This window comes from Equus przewalskii, chromosome 18, assembly GCF_037783145.1.
Source record: "Equus przewalskii isolate Varuska chromosome 18, EquPr2, whole genome shotgun sequence".
Lineage (NCBI taxonomy): Eukaryota > Metazoa > Chordata > Mammalia > Perissodactyla > Equidae > Equus > Equus przewalskii.
This window is the reverse complement of record NC_091848.1, coordinates 38,719,567-38,737,799: the sequence shown is the minus strand read 5'-3', so window position 1 is coordinate 38,737,799 and position 18,233 is coordinate 38,719,567. Positions and strand designations below refer to the sequence as shown.

Here is an 18,233-nt window from a genome sequence, read left to right as displayed (position 1 = left end):
GAAGTAAATAAAATAGAAAGATGGAGAATAAGTGAACAATAGCCTGAACATGGATGGAAGAAAATTGGAAATCAGAACATCTCAGCAAAAGAAGAATGTACCAGACTTAGTTTATTTACTAAGAAGTACACAGTGAGGATAACCCCTGAAAGCAAAGAAGATTCAAGGTCTCTCTTGGTTAAGAATAGAAATCAGAAAGTAGTTTTGCCATTACTGGGGACAGAAACAGATGAATAACTATAACCAGGAGGCCACTGAAAACTCAATCATATTCATGCATTAATAAGGCATTAAAACACATACACACACACTCTCGTGTGGTGATTACTTTGATGTTTACCTTGTAAAAAACTTACCACACTATATCTATGCAATGTTCTATAATACCATGTGTGTATGTGTGTGATATGTATGTATGTATGAGAGAGGAGGAGGAAGGAGAGAGGGAGAGAAAATTCCTCCCATGAGTATAGGCCTCTGTTAAAGTGTTGGGAGAAACAACTTTCAAATGTGTTTAATATGTAAGTATATTTTTTAAAAGCTGGTTGTACTTTGAACTACGAAACTTCTCTTTCACTGGGTCTTTTTTTTTGAATGTTTGGGCCTTGGGTCCCAGATTAGAATTTAACACAAAAGAGAGTTGTGAAACAGGAAAGGCCAGAATTGATAGCAAAAACAACTGCATAAAGTTATGACAGAGATGGCCAGAAAAAGTAATTTAAGTAAGTAACCATGCGACTCAAGAAAAAAATCAGTAAGTTGAAAAAAATCTAAGAAATAGTATTACCTAAAGTAATAAATAGTAGCCAATGTAACTATAATCTCTGCTTCCTCTTTGTTGTTTTAAACTACTATATTCTTAGTGTTCCAAGATGGCATCATGCCAAGGATACAAGCTGTCAAACAGCTGTGAATGCTTATAAACTGTAATGCCACTACTATTTTTCACTGTCTAGGACTTGCTAAATAAGCCTACAACTGAAATCTGAAGGGCACACTGAAGGTTTCAGATTTCTCTCTTCCCTTTCTCAGTCTCTACCTTCTGGTGCTCAGTTCCTAAAATAAGGAAAATGAGAATTCAAAGCTGAAGTACTTCTGACCTCCTATCAAGTTTCCCACTCCAGGTTGAGGTACGCCTGGTTCCCTTTCTCCATTTGGATCAGGACTCTGATGCTGGCCACTTTGCCGGGTCCACTCTGGTTCCTAGCAAATGCCAGGCTCACCTGGAGAGCAAGTGAAAAGAGAGGCTCACATCAGAAAAATAAACCCAGATATCAAACTCTGCAGAGAATGGTGCCTGAGTCATCTAAGCAACCTTTCAAGAAAGGGAGAGGGATCAACGAGGATGGGAAAAGACGGAGGAGGAGGAAGCCTTACTGCAGTTTATCGACACATTAAGCTCTAGAGGGGCCAAGAAAGGAGGAATGGGGAAACTAAACAAATTTAATTCAAATTTACAACTTTAAGAGAAGGATCTGTCTAATGATTGGAACTAAAAGGCAATTTACTTATTTCTAGCTATTTTTATAAGCTTCTATAAGAAGTTTTGGGAATGCAACATCTCAGTACTACATAAGATAGTAAAGGATGCTGGGCCTGGACTCAAAAAACCAAATAAAGTGGGGACAGGAACTATACCATAAGGCAGACCAAGCTAACGTCAAGACATCAAGTATGTCTGAAGCCTACATGTCACTGAGCTTGAGAATGCTCTTAGCTAAATTGCATTGTTCACTTCTAAAATCCTAGATTCCACCCATGTTCCTCTCATTTGAGGGGAAGCGAGTATGTGGGTAGCACTCACCAAAGTAGGCATTTTTATGTCCCTAGTTTGAGATACCTCACTGATCTGGGGATAAGGAAAGCCAAAAAAGAAGTGAAGAGACCGTTCCCTAGGATTCACAGTTCTTTACAGAATGAAGGGATTAAGATTGTCCACAGGATTTATTAGTGAGTTTAACTATTATGACCATATATTACTCTCTTTCTGGAAGAGAAATGGCAAAAGCCCCATTCCAAAGATACACTTCAAATTTCTAGTAAGCAGGTAGGAGTATCAGGGACAACTTGCATCCTAGTGCTCTCCAAGAAGACAAAGGAAGGAGTACCCTCCAAGCTTCCCAGAGCATGTCTAATCATTTGAGCATGAAGCCTCGTGGCTCTAAGGTCTCCCTCAATATACTTGCTTCTCCTGCTTCTGGGCTGGTCAAGGTTACCTGTTAATCACTAGAGAAAAAAAACACTACATTGTGCTTAAATGTACATAGAAGAAAAGCTGGGGAAGATGCCCTTTAGATAATAAACAGATTGGTTATTTTTCAGTCTTTGGACAGCTAAGGTGAAAAGCATGAGGTGCTCACTTCCAGAGGAATCACTTCTCAATCATTCAGCCTAATTATTAGTTTGCTTGAGGGTGGAATCTGAGAATTTAGATAGAAAGAAATTAGAGATTTCTGAAGGCTTTCATCTTCATGTGTGTTAAGATACAGGTTCTAAGATTACAAATCAAAAATGATGTAGAATTTACATGTGTGAGCCAGGAGAGGACACTGTCTGAGAGAATATACTGTTCTCTTTAGGGAGTACTAAAGAATGCAGAGATGCGGAAAGACTATTTCTCTGATTTTTTTCATTTTAGGCCTAGGAGGTTATATCATCTTTCTTTAATGCATTAAGTAAGACTGGACCTCTGCAACTACCTATTAAAAATTGCTAGATCTATGAGTACATTCAGTGTCTCTGGACTACTCTCATGTCAGAGACAGGAGAGAAACATTTTTACATGAACAAAACAATAATTTTCCCTACCTCCCTTGTCCTATAAAGCTTTTCAAATGATAAACTGCAGTAAGGCTCTTCATTTGGTCCCTCTGGTTCTCTTGGCAGGTTGCTTTGGGGCTCAGGCTCTGTTCTCTGCAGTGTTGGTTGTCTGGATTTCCTTTTTTCGGAAAAAAGGCTCTCTTTCCTTGTTCTCTAGGTGTACCTGATTATTTTTCAGGTGTCTGGTGATCCTGGCCTTAGATGGGGACCAGAATTACAATCCAGGAGGCAGCTAGCAAAACAGAATCTTAATTCAAATGAACTTGGGAATTAGTAAATGTCAAACTGGAGAAGAGAAACTGATGGGACATTGAAGTACTCTACCTTTTCTGGATTTCTTGTTTTTCCTCTGGAAGGAACTCATCACCGCAACAAAGAGAGTAAAAGGAGGAGAAAGATGGGGTGGGAGGAAAGGAGAGAAAATATCAAGACAAAGCATCAAGTCTTATGAATTATTTACAATGCTCTGGACAGTAAGGAACCTGGGGACAGGGGCTGTCATTTACCAACACACCCCAATCCCTACAGCCTTAGACCAAAGCAAAAGCAAATGAGGGGGTGAGAATGATCTTTATGATTCCCTTGCTATTTGCAAATACTGACTTGGAATGATCACCCCATTTTGTGATCTACTTGGCACCTAACCCATTTTTATGGTTGCAGAGTCTCTCTAAAGGGCCTGAGCCCTTTAGATTAGATCCTACAAGTGAGAATTTAGGTATCACAGGTATCTGTAACAGAATAATACAGAAATTGATTCAGTTGATTACTCCAAGGAAGTCTAGTTACTGAAAAATTACCAGTTTACTAAAAATCCAACTTTATTCAGGAAAACAACAGTATTTTAAAATTCTGAAAATTATCCAATCCAGAATTTCTTCTTGGAAATTTTAGAATTTCTTCTTGGAACCCCTATATAATACAGTATTGACAGACAATATTAACATAGCAGAAAGCATACAGATTCCTGACAAAGCTATCTCCTTGTCAGCTCTTCTGGAGACAGGGGAGGATTAATAGGAGCAGGTTTGGGGATTCCTGAGTCTCTGATCTAGCCCATGTTACACAGCCCTGAGAAACCCAACAAGTATAATCTAAAAAATCCTTCAAAACCAAATTTTGCGTAGCCCACGCTTGGGTCCTATCTATAACGGCTCCTCTACGGCAAACAATTCCCTATTAGATAAGTATTAACCACAATCATCATAAAATAATCTTTTACGTAACTAAAAATGACAAAAATTCTAAAAAGTAAAACCAAGGGCTTGGATGTTAACAAAGCTATCAAAGCAGCTTGCAATGTGGTTCTCAGGAACACCATTATAAAATTAACCCTTCACACAGATTAAAATAAGTAACAAATCTATGTACAACATGTAAGTTTCAAAGGGAATTAAGATACGAGGCAAGAAATGAAAACAGTTCATACCTGGAGTGTACAATTCTCTTTTCGTTTGAGGAACTCCACAAACCTGGCCACTACTCCTGGTGTGCTGATGACTTCATCAATAGGAGGATTAGGTTCTGTCTCCCCATAAAATAAAAGAAGAAAAACAATCCTTTGATTTCAATGCAAGCACTTTACAGCTCAAAAGTACTTCATACTACCCCTCCCTCCATTTTAGCATCTCTTTCACGTTGGAAATCTTAAAAAGAAAGAAAATGTAAAATTGAGTTCAGTCTCACTCAGACTAGGGTAGTTTGAAAAGTTTCCCAGTAAGGTAAGTTTTAACATGGAAATAATAGTCAAAATTCTTAAAAATTAAGATTACTGCCTCTACTATTTTACAAAATTTAGGAAGTAGGGGAAAAAACATCCAAAGGCAAGCATTGTTATTATTTTTGTATACTTCCTTCTAGCCCATTTTCTCTGTAGGCGTTTTGAGTCTGTCTGTTTTGTTTAACATAAACTGCCTTAAGAAACTGGATTAGGAGATTCTGAGTGTGCTTGTAAGATTTAATTTTACAGCTGTAGTGATAAGCAGAAGCCAGTAAGAATTCACTAACGATGACTTGCCAAATTAATCTCATTATCTTTTATGACAAGAGTATCTTATAAATGAAGTCATTCAATGGAAACTTGTTGGGTGAATAGATAAGAAACATCCTAAACAATCAGCATGGCAATTTCAGCAAGAGATCTGACAAAGTTTTTGATGACAATCATGAAACAACGGAAGAAAAATGGCAGTCGGATTACAGGACTACTAGGAATTCTTAGCCAAGTCAATGGCCTTACTGAAAGAGCTGACTAACGGTCCAATGTTAATTTGGAGAGCTCTAGTGACATTACTTTCTCTGATTCAACATTTTAATCAACCATTCAGACAAAACACAGCAAATAAATATGATGATTACAATAAAGATGAAGTATGGTACATTATGGAAACAACATACGGAAAGAACAATAAGCCAAAGTTAGCAATAAAACAACAGGGATAAAGCAAACTTCATCAACTGAACTACTACTATAGGGTTTTAAGTATTTACTACTGACGTTTTAATATGGTTCAGGGTTCCAAAGTTTTTTTTTTTGGAGGAAGATTAGCCCTGAGCTAACATCTGCTGCCAATCCTCCTCTTTTTGCTGAGGAAGACTGGCCCCGAGCTAACATCCGTGCCCATCTTCCTCTACTTTATGTGTGGGAGGCCTACCACAGCATGGCTTGCCAAGCGGTGCCATGTCTGCACCCGGGATCCAAGCCAGCGAACCCCAGGCTGCTGAAGCGGAACGTGCGCACTTAACTGCTGTGCCACCGGGCCGGCCCCCAGAATTCTTTTTACTTGCCCAGGATGACAAGAAGCACCATTCTACCCTAGTTATACAAAAAAGTAAGGCGACACTGCTCACCAAGAAACTCATACTTAAATTTCAGTCATAAACTGCTAACATTAAAATCAATAATCATTGCTCTTTCAAGTGATATTTTAAAAGTTTTTCTTAAAAAAGAGTGGAGCTGCTTAATTTGAATTAACATGAAATACTGACTACTGTTCTTATCACTTTAAGGTCTTTTATAAGACATCTCAGAAACGAAAATTATGCTGCTCTCTGGTCCTGGTAAGATTGCATAAATAAGGAAATTCAAAAGTTAGCCATGGCTCATAATTATATATATGTCTCTATGTGTCCTTTTATTCTATTTATAGACATACTCCAAAGCAAGTTATATGTGGTGTGGGAAAAACAAAAGACTATGGGAAAGTAACATTTTGAAAATAAATGAAAAGATATACCTAACATATTCAGAACTCACCTTTTGAAAGCAATTTTCTGAATTTCTGTGTTGCTGAAAGCTGTTGTTCTGGGATATTGGAAAATATCATTTCAATCATGTCAGAAGTAATAACACCACCCTGGGATCACAAATAAAAAGCAAAAATAATAAAATTTTAACTTTTATTCAAAGGAAAACAAAAACAGTATAAATTGTGGTCAAGTCATTAAGTTAATCATATTAATCTAGAAGAGTTACACAAAGGTAGGACAATCTTTACATGTAGAAATGTATGAGATGATTAATAACGTGATGAAGCCAACTTCTTTGCCTATCATTAAAAAGCTCACAACAGTGAGAAAGCAATCTTAGCAGTAAATACTAAGACAAGGTGTTTATTATTCTTCCTCTCCTTGCTCACCACATGGCTCACTGTTCCTTGTCATTCAGATTAAATTTTAAATTCTAAGAGAAGGATTTCATGACTTCAAAATCTAAAGCAGCCACTCTATCTCTATCATATCGCTCTATTTAAATCCTGTGCCCAGTCCTTTTCACTATCAGATATTTTTCTTGGTTATTTCCTTACTGCCCACGTTCCCCCAGTATACTGTAAGCTACTTGAAAGTCAAAGACTGTCTATCTCACCACTCTACCACTGATGGCTGGCATACAGTTCATGCTCAACAAATACCTACTGAATGAGTACAGAATAGTCTTGTACAAATCACAGATTCTAGCCGTCACCAAATTCAACAGCTGACTCAAATTTATTTAAAATTCCTATTTTCTTGCCTTATTAAAACTTTTAAGTTTCCCACTATTTTCTGGCTTTATTAGAACTTTTCTATTTCCCACTACAACCCATCTACAGTATTAGTTGTTAACTTTCTTCTCAGGATCATTTGTCATAATGAAAAAAAGTTCTTATTTCATGAAGGGTTACAGTCAACAAGATGAACTGAGAAGAAAGCTGCACTGAGTTGTAAACACTAGATGGTTAGTAAGTAATATGCAACATTTAAGAACATTCATGGGGAGAATGAAGCATTCTGCTATTAAGAGTCAGAAAAGTAACCTCTTTGAAACTTACAAGACTGATTCCTGAATAAACAAAGGTACCTATATGATTTTGTTATGAATATGTTTGCAAATATTTATATACTTCTGTTTTCTTCCCTCTTTTATCTCCTTATTACATAACATTAAGATGTACTGACTTTACAGTCATAGTACTGAAGTATTGTTAACCTTACATCATAGTATTTAATTCACAAGATATCAAGGAGAGGAACCAACATTACCCAAGGACTTTGCATCCTCTTCTGGGGAAAAGGTTAGTGCGTTTTCAGTTGCATGCAGGACAGTTATACCATGTTACATGGATGTATGACTTTACTGTCTTTATTTGAAACTCAGTATGGTTTAACGGTTGTGTATGGATGCCAACTTGACAAGGAGTGAACTAGGATGATAAATTTTATGTCAACTTGCTTAGGTGTACAGTACCCAGTTGTTTAGACAAACATCAGTCTAGATGTCACTATGAAAGTACTTTTTTTATATCTGATTAAGATTTAAATCAGGACACTTGAGTAAAGAAGACTACCCTCCAAAATGTGAGTGGGCCTCATTTAATCAGTTGAGCAAAGACTGAGATTTCCTGACGAAGAAATTCAGCCTCAAAACTGCAACATTAATTCTTACCTGAATTTCCAGGCTCCTGGCTTGCTCTATGGATTTTGGACCTACCAGCTCAACAACTGCATGAGCCAATTCCTTCAAATCAATCAATCAATATCTCTCTCTCCTGTTGGTTCTGTTTCCTCTGTAGAACCCTGACTAATACAGTCCACAAAATGCTTCATATTCATTTAACATCCACTTGAAAAAAAAATGGACAGCTCAACTTTGTTAAGGGCCTAGAAGAAATCACCCCAAATGGTAATATTGGCTACAATGTCTACATAGATTCCAAAGGAATTTAAACAGCTCTCCTAATTCCAAAAGAAAACTAGTCCATAAAAACTGGAGATCTATGAAGCGAAAAAAGAAACATCTATAAAATCCTGTGCACAATATGCCACTATTTGCCCAAAAAAAGTGTGGGGGGGTGAAGGGTTGGGGGAGAGGGGAATTTTTCTCAAAAAGAGTAAATAAGAATCTAGTAACAGTGGTTGCCACTGGAAAGAAACTGGGTGAGATAGAAGAAAGACATATTTCTTTTTTTTGAAAACCATGTATATATATATGATCTAGTAACACATTACATAATTGATTACAATAAACTGGAAATCTAGACAGGTGTGATCCATATAAAGCGTATTAACTAAGTAATTTTTACCTGTTTATCTGACTTCAAGAAAGTTACAATATAGGTTATAATAGAAAGATTTTAAATCATATAAACATGTCCAATTTTATAACTGAAATGAATAACAAATTAGGATTTCCTTTAATGTACCCTTTGTTACTCAACTTTTAAAGAATCCATTTATTTTATAATTATCCTTGTCTAAGTTTTAATCGCTGAATTAATCTTCAAAATTTAGTTAATTCTGTTTAACTGCATGTTATTAAAAATATAATAAACATGTAATGAACCATTAGATTAAGTATATGGCTTCTTTTGAAAAATGAAATGCCAAGTACTTTTTGTAACCATCTAACCTCTATTTTAAACCCCAAAAAAACAGATCTAAACCTCAGATCTTCAGCAGAAAAACACTAAAAAGAGTTTCTTCCATTATCTTACTCACTGGTGCCATCTCCATGTTATTAATCTGAGCCTCATGGAAACCTCCATCTGACATAACTTCTTCTTCTGTTTCTTCTTCTGCTGTAGCAACATTTCTTCGTTTGAATAACTGAAAAATAAAAGACTATTACTAAAGTAATGCTAACACAAGGGAGTTCAATATCCAAACACTAAGCACTCCACTTAAAAGGCAATAAGAATGGAGCTTTCTAAAAATCATTTTAAAAATTCTAAACTTTTTCAATTTTACGCTGACTTCGATCTTTCCTGACGAGGACCTATTTCAGAATTCTTCAGTCTTATAATCTGATGCAGTTAACTATCAAAACATGCTATTACCAACACTTGATACAAGGTAAAACTTACTAAGAGAGGCCTGACACTGCACAATATATCAAAAAGGTAAGGTTGGAAAAACGAGCTGGGGCATGTTTGGCCATTTCCCTTTTCCCTCTATGCCAAGTAAGTGATAGGACAGTATTACCAATACATCAGGGGGAATGAATATAAAAATGACTTCACGATGACTTAATACTTCCCTCCTAACCATCAAGGGTAGTGAATTCAAGCTTCTTGACCTTCCCAACCTGTCCAGCAACCAGTGATGACAAATGACTACTGTTTGAACACTACCTTTAAAGCATCCATTAATTTGTGCATGCAAAGGAGAATAGTTCTCTCCAAAGGCAGCAACTAAGGTGGCTTGCATTATATCCTTAAGAGTCCTGGGCAGTACGCTTATTCATCAAGCCATGATAGAGTAAAAGTTACTTATCCTCTCAGCCTGTGCAACTAAAAAACCAGACAAAATCCATGAAATAACGGGTTTCAGCCATCAGACAAGCAGTTGCACGGACAGTGACCCTTCAGAAAAGAAAAGAAACAAGATTAGCCCTATGATTGATTCAGATTATTGTCTGGACAGAGTTTCCAGGCTGCAGTACAAGGAAGATGAACCCAAACAGGGCCTTCAGGCTCCCTCAGCTAAGGAGACAGAATTCAGAACTGAGGAGGCCAAGACACGTAGAATCCAGAAGGAAGAGTACTGAAGAGGAGAGATCAACACATAAAGAACGCCACAAATCTGCAGAAGATTCCCCTTGAGTCTTTAGCTAGTACTGATCACGACTGCCGTGTGAGGAAAAGATCCAAAGCTGGGAAAGGAACCACCTTCAAAGAGCATGCAGAACAATTGTGGAGGTCACACAGGTCAAGGGATAGTTCATGTTTCAACCAGTGGGAACAGAAAAGACTTCCTAATCTATGTGACACTGAGTAGAATACTCATGGGTATTGACTCAATAATGAGGCTAAATTAGCCCTAGATTAGAAGCTGTTCTGGTCCAGCCCTATGAAACATAAAAGCAAACTGGTTCCACTTAACTACATCCATTGACAAAGTCAGGATTATACATATTAAAAGAATACGAAATTATATTTATTAAAAGAATATGAAAAACTCCAACACCAAATGAGGTAAAATTCACAATGCCTGGCATTCAATCGATAACTACCAAGCATACAAAAGAAGTAGGAAAAGACTACCCATGAGGAAGAAAAAAAACTATCATATTAATCAAAACCACCTGAAAATGACAAAGATGGCAAACTGGACAAGGACATTAAAATAGCTGTTATAAATATATTCCACATATTCGAAAAGCAGAAGAAAGTATAACCATGAGAAGGACAGATAGGAAGATATGACCAAAAAAAGCAAATCAAAGACCTAGAAATGAAACATACAATTTTTCAAATGAAAAGTACACTGGATGGAATTAACAGCAGATTAGATATTGTAGATTAGTGAATTTAAGGACATACACAGCAACAGAAACACTCCAAAATAAGACAGAGAAAAAAGGCTGAAAAAATATGTACGAAACATAAGTCAGCTATGGGACATCAAGTGGCCTAATATACACACATTGAAGCCCCAAGGTTGGGGTGGGGGAACATATCTGGAAAATTAATGGCCGAAAATTTTCCAAACTTGTGAAAAATACAAACCCACAAATCCAAAATTTCAAAGAATCTCAAGAAGAGATATGAAGAAAACATGAAAGCACATCATAATCAAACTGCTTAAAATCAAGAATGAAAAGATAATCTTAAAGCAGCCTGAGGAAAAAAGACTTTTTCAAAGCAGGAAAACAAAAGATAAGAACGACGGCAGACTTGCTGCTGAAAACAATGAAAGACAGAAGAATATGGATCAAACATATTTAAAGTATCAAAAGAAAAAGACTGGGGGCAGGCCCCATGGCAGAGTGGTTAAGTTCCCACGCTCTGCTTCAGCGGCTCAGGGTTTTGCCAGTTCGGATCCTGGGCGCGGACACGGCACCGCTCATCAGGCCATGTTGAGGTGGCATCCCACATGCCACAACTAGAAGGACCCACAACTAAAATATACAACTATGTACAGGGGGGATTTGGGGAGAAAAAGCAATTAAAAAAAAAGAAGATTGGCAACAGTTGTTAGCTCAGGTGCCAATCTTAAAAAAAAGAAAAAGACTGCTAACAACAAAGGTGAAACAGACTTTTTTCAGACATATGAAAGCTGAAAGAATTCATTACCAGCAGATCAGCTCTGTAAGAAAATGTTAAATGACATTATTCAGACATAAGGAAAATGACACCAGATGAAATATAAGAGCTACAGAAAAGAATGACGAGCACCAGAAATGGTAAAAATGTGGTGGAATCAGGGCCGGCTCCATGCCCGAGTGGTTAAGTTCGTGCGCTCTACTGTGGTGGCCCAGGGTTCGGATCCTGGGCGCGGACATGGCACCGCTTGTCAGGCCACATTGAGGCGGCGTCCCACATCCCGCAACTGGAGGGACCTGCGACTAAGATATACAACTATATACAGGGGGGGTTTGGGGAGATAAAGCGGGGGGGGGGGGGGAGGGAAAAAAAAAGATTGGCAACAGTTGTTAGCCCAGGTGCCAATCTTTAAAAAAAAAAAAAAAAAAAACGTGGTGGAATCTTTCTAAAACTTTCTCATTAAAAAAAGAATGTCTTTAAAAGACAGTTGACCACTTAACACCCACTAGCATGGCTATAATCAAAAAGACAGATAATAAAAAGTGTTGGCATGGATGTGGAGAAATTGAAACCCTCATACATTGCTGGTGGGAATATAAAATGGTGAAGCCTTCTTAGAAAACAGCTTGGCAGTTTCTCAAAATATTAAACAGAGTTACTATATAATCCAGCAAATTCCACTCCTAATATATTTTTAGGGGGTATATACTCAAGAGAAATGAAAACATATGTCCATACAAAATTTGTACATGAATCTTCATAGCAGCTTTATTCACAGTAGTCAAAAAGTGAAACAATCCAAATGTCCATCAACTGAATGAATAAACAAAAAGTGGTATACCCACACAATGGAATACTACTTAATAAAAGGGTTCAATGAAGCACAGGCATACCTTGCTTTATTGCACTTCACAGATATTGCATTTTTTTCTTCTACAGATACTGCTCCACCAGCAAAAGCATTGTCTTGCTGAAGGCTTAGATGATAATTTGCATTAATTAGCATTAAAGTATTTTCTAATTAATTTATATACATTATCTTTTTAGACATAATACTGCACACTTAATAGACTACAATACAGTGTAAACATAACTTTTATATGCACTGGGAAACCAGAAAATTTGTGTGATTCACTTTATTGCAGTGGTCTAGAACTAAATCCACAATATCTCCAAAGTATGCCTATACCATGTTACAACATGGATGAACTATGACAACATTCTGCTGTGCAGAAGCCAATCACAAAAGACCATATATTGTACGATTCTAATTATATGAAATGTCCAGGAATAGGCAAATCTAGAGAGACAGAAAGTAGCTTAGGGATGGCAGGTGGGGAGAGACAAGAAATGGAGTGTGACAGCTAATGGGCAGTGATGAAAACAATCATAAATTGATTGTGGTGAAGGTTGTACAACTCTGAGAATATACTAAAATCCTTTGAACTGTAAACTTTGCATAGGTGACTGTATGGTATGTCAACTATATCTCAATAAAGTTGTTAAAAAAAGATAACTGACAATTTAAAACAAAAGTAGTAAGAATAGACTGGGGGTTTAATAATGCACATGCAGAAGTAAAAACCATGAATCATGAAGTGGTATAATATCAGTTGAAGGTAGACTATAAGTTAAAGATATAAACCCTAAAGGAAACACTAAACATATATATACACCTCTAATAAAATATATGCTGCCTGTGTAAAACACAATTTAAACATAAAAACACAAATATGTTAAAAGTAAAAAGGAAAAAGATTGCTAATTAACAATGCAAGTTAACAGAAAGCTGGAATAGTGATACTAATGTCAGACAAAGTTGATTTCAGAGAAATAATATTATGAGAAATGAAGGTAATTTCATAATGATAAAGAGATCAATTAGCCAAGAAGACATGAATTCTAAACAGTTATGCACCTATTTAACTGGGAACAGAAGGGAACTTCCTTGAACTCATAAAGGAAATATATGAAAAATCTACAATTAACATCATAATTAATAAAAGATTGATTACTTTTTGCCTAAAATTAGGAGTAAGATAGGTATGTGCAATTTCACCATTTCTATTCAAAATTGCATGGTAAGGTGCTAGTCAGTGCAATCAGGCAAGTAAAAGAAAGAAAAGGCATCCAGATTGGAAAGGAAAAAGTAAAAATGTCTTTACCTATAGTCAACATGATTATCTATGTAGAAAGCCCAATGGAATCTACAAAAAAGCTACTAGAACTAATAAATGAGTTTAGCAAGCTTTAAGATGAGCTACAAAATAAAATTTTATACAAAAACAAACTATGTCTAAATACTAACAATGAACAATTGAAAACTGAAATTTAAAAGATACCATTTACAACAGCATCAAAACCTATGAAATACTTAGGGGGAAATCTGACCAAAAAAATGTGTAAGACCTATACACCAAAAACTACAAATCACTGAGAGAAATTAAAGACCTAAATAAATGGAGAGAATACAACCATGCTTATGAGTCACAAGACTCATTATTGTTAAGATATCAATTCTCCCCAAGCTGATCTACCAATCTAATACAATCAATTTCCCAGCAGGCTTTCATGTACAAATTGACAAGCTGATTCTAAAGTTCATATAAAAATGAAAAGGACCTATAAGAGCCAAAACAATTTTGTAAAGGAAGAACAACGTTAGAGGGCTAACACTACCTAATTTCAAGACTCATTATAAAACTGTAGTAGTCAAAGACAGTGTGGTATATAAGATAGACAAACAGACCAATGGAATAGAGTAGAGCTCAGAAGCCAACTCACACAGATATGGTGAAGCAATTGTAAAAGGTTCCAAAGCAATTCAATGAGGGAAACCAACCTTTTCACTAAATGGCATCTGAACAACTGGATAGCCATACGCAAAAAAAGCCCTCTTTTCCCCCTTACTTCACACTATATACAAAAATTAAATGCAAATGATCACAGACCTAAATTTAAGCCAGAACAATAAAACTTCCTAGAGAAAATCTTAAGTGATCTTGGATTTGGCAAAGATCTTAGATTTGACACACAAAAACACAAGCCACAAAAAAAAAAAAAAGAAAAAAATTGACACATGGAACTCCAAAATCAAAAACTTTTGCTCTTCAAAAATCACTCCTGAAAATGAAAAGGCTAGCCATTGACTGGGAGAAAATATTTACATAACATATATCCAACAAAGGACTTGTATCCAGCAAACAACTCAATCAAAAAACAAGGAACACATAGCAGACTTCACTAAAGTAGATATACAGATGGCAAATAAGCATATGAAAAGATGCTCTGAACTTTAGTCAAGAGGGAAATGCAAATTAAAACCACAGTAGCATCCTACTACATCTTAGAATAGGTAAAATGAAAAAAGACCGACCATACCGAATGTTGACAAGGATGCGGAGCAACTAAAACTCTCATATAGTGCTGATGGGAGGATAAAATAGTACAACTCACTTTGGCAAACAGTTGACAGCTTCTTAAGTATATAGCTTCTTTACCTACTATAGCATCTTTTACCTACTGTAGCTTCTTTACCTACTATACAACCCTATAGATATATCCCAGAGAAAAGGAAATACATGTCCATACAAAGATCTGTCCATGAATGTTCATAGCAGCTATATTTGCAATCATCAAAAACTAGAAACAATCCAAACTGCCATCAACAGGTGAATGGACAAACCAATTGTGGTTTATCCATACAACAGCATACTACTCAACAACAAAAGAGAATGAACTACTGATACATACAACATAAATGAATCTCAAAATGATTTAAGTTGATTAAAAGAAGTCAGACAAAAAAGAATACACATTGTATGATTCCATCTATGCAAACTAACTAGTGGTCACAGAAAACATCAGAAGTTGCTTGGAGGCAGGGGGATAGGAATGGGGAAAAGGTATTAACCAAGGTGTACGAGGAAAGTTTTGGGAAAGATAAATATGTTCATTATCTTAATTACGGTAATGGTTTCATAGATATACACATATGTCAAAACATCAAATTTTACACTTAATTGTATGTACACTATACAGTCATAAAGTTGTTTTTTAAAAAAGACTCAGAAAAGAGTAACAGCTGAAATAAACTGAAATACATCTACTATGTTAATCATTATGAGTTCCTAATAATATTAAAACATACAAGTGAGCCAACCCTGATGGCCTAATGTTTAAACTTCGGTGCACTCTGCTTTGGCGGCCCAGGTTCAGTTTCCGGGCACAGAACACACCACTCGTCTGTCAGTAGCCATGCTCTGGTGGCGGCTCACATAGAAGAACTAGAAGGCCTTATAACTAGAATATATAACTGTGTGCTGGGGGTTTGGGGAGGAAAATGGGGGGCAAAAAAAAAAAAGAAGAATGGCAACAGATGTTAGCTCAGGCAGAATCCTTCCCAGCAAAAAAAAAATAAAACATACACTTTACTGTTCCCTTTTGAGGATGTTAAGGAACAAACTCATATTTTGAAAATAAATAAAGGGAGAGAATCAAGTATTTCTCTTTCCTATATGATTAGTAGTTTAGGAAAACCAAAAGTTTGTTGAAGAAAAGCTCTTCTTTAGAGCTAATAAAAAGCAGAAGGAATGATAGAATGATCACTGCAACTCCTAGTAAAGTAATGGATCTAGGCAACGACCATCAGAGGCTGCTAAACCTTGAGGTGAAAAACTGATGGATGCTGACTAGATGCTTGATATTAAGCAACTGTTAACTTTTTTCAAGTACAACACTACTACTCTGGTTTAAGTTTTATCTTTTAGAGATACACACTGAAGGATTTATAAATAATTTGACGTCTGGGATTTGCTTCAAAGTAATCCAGGGCATTATTTTACTTTTGTCTAAAGGACATCCTTAACATTCCTTTAGAGCACGTCTGGCGGCAATGAACGCTTTCAGTTTTTGTATCCCTGAACACATCTTTATTTCACCATTGCTTCTGAAAAATATTTTTGCCAGGTACAGATTCCAAAGTTGACAGTTTCTTTCTTTGAGTACTTTAAAGATGTTTTCCACTGTCCTCTGGTTTGTATTATACACTGCCAACGAGAAACTTGACATCACCTTTCTCTTTGCTCCTCTGCAAGTAACATGTCTGTTTTCTCTGTGTGTTTCTAAGACTTTCTCTTTACAGTAGGTTTTAGGTAGTTTGGTTGTAACGTGCCACAGTGTACTTTTCTTCATGTTTTTTACGGCTGGGATTCACTGAGTGTCTTGGACAAGTAGGTTTATAGTTTTTGATACTTAAGAAAAGTTTTTAGCCAATATTTCTTTAAATATTTTTTTCTCTTCCATCCTCTCTCCTCTCCTTCAGGGACCGAAACTGTCGATGTATTAGGTTTCTTATAAGTTGTCCCATAGTTCACTGATGTCTTCTCTTGTGTGTGTGTGTGTGCGCGCGTGTGTGTGTATTCTTTTACCTCTTTTTCATTTTCGATAGTTTCTATTTCTATCCCTTGAAGTTCATTAATCTTTTCTCCTGCAGTTTCTAATTTGCCACTGATCCACGTATTTTTCTTCTCAGACATCATTGTTTTCATCTCTAGAAGTTCAATTTGAGTCTTTTTTATGTCCTCCATGATGCAGGGTCGGTGAGCCGAGGAGTCGAAAGAAAGATTTCTTGGACTCTCAAGATCTGGAAGTAGTGCTCTTTTATTTAGAGACTAGTGTGGAATAGCACGGGGACAGGACCCATGGGCAGTCAGAGCTGCTGCTGCCGGCATGGGGACAGGACCCATGGGCAGTCAGGCTGCTGCGTGGGGACAGGACCCACGGGCAGAAGGAGCTGCTGCTGCCCCCGCTACTGCTGCAAACATGGGTGGAGAGTAAAGCTAAATTTAAGGCATAGGTATGTGAGCCATCTCTTTACAAGACAAAGGAAAGAACATGTAAAAAAGTTAAAATGGTATCAGTGCAGGTGGGGTCTGGCCATTAGATGGTCCCACAACTTTTAGATAAGAATCAAATCGGATTAAGTAAAGGCCAGAAGCCACCACCCTAAATCAGTTACATGAGGTTGCCAGACAGTAACCAACTTAAGTTCTTGCCTTCCCCATTAAGAGTTTCCAGAGATAAGGCCATCCCCTCTTCCTCCTGGCACAGAGAGGGAGGCATCTTTACAGACGGAGGTTTCCCTTACAAACGTAAATGTTTCCCAACAAAGGGCAAGCAAACTCCAGTCCTCGGAGCCTGCTTCTCATCTGCGGTTTTAAAATTAACCAGCCTAAAAATCCTCATCACTCCATGTCTCTACTTAACTTTTTGAACATATGGGACCTAATTACAATACTGTTTTAATCTGATTCTCTGCTAATTCGAGTATCTTGGTCAGTTTCGATTGACTATTCTCCTTATTAATGATCATGTTCTCCCACTTCTTTGTATACCCAGTAATCTTTGTTTGGATGCCATACTGTCAATTTGACTCTCCTGGGTACTGGATATTCTTGTATTCCCATAAATTTTCTTGGGTGGTGATCTAGTATGCAGCTAAATTACATGGAAACAGTTTGATCCTCTTGGATCTTGCTTTTATGATTTGTTAGGTACGTCTGGAAGAGTACTAAGTCTATGGCTAATTAATCTCCACTACTGAGACAAGATGCTCCTGAATACTCTACCTAAAGCCCCATTAATTATGAGTTTTTCCAGCCTGGCTAGGGGAACAGGCACTATTTTCAGCTCTGTGTAAGTGCCAGGCACTGTTTCCTCTAATCCTTTTAGATGATATTTAGAGAACCTCTAGCCTTGTGTAGCTTCCTCAAACACATGTGCTGATCAGTACTCTGCTGAAAATCCAAGGAAACCCTCTGAAGATCTCCAGGGTTCTCTCTATAGTATATACTCAGGTCTCTCCTTTCTGGTATTCCATCCTATGAACTC

At 36.9% G+C, this 18,233-nt stretch overlaps 1 protein-coding gene across 1 annotated transcript in view; it reads right to left on the bottom strand.

Annotated features, from left to right (window-relative positions):
* KPNA1 (karyopherin subunit alpha 1) overlaps nucleotides 1–18,233 on the bottom strand; it is a 73,528-nt gene that overhangs the window by 26,070 nt on the left and 29,225 nt on the right. Inside the window, exons 3-5 of the mRNA XM_070583774.1 lie at nucleotides 8,797–8,904; nucleotides 6,077–6,176; nucleotides 4,250–4,344 (exon numbers count right to left, since the gene is read on the bottom strand). Of these exons, the coding sequence (XP_070439875.1) occupies nucleotides 4,250–4,344; nucleotides 6,077–6,176; nucleotides 8,797–8,904 (303 nt within the window). The remainder of the gene's footprint in view (nucleotides 1–4,249; nucleotides 4,345–6,076; nucleotides 6,177–8,796; nucleotides 8,905–18,233) is intronic.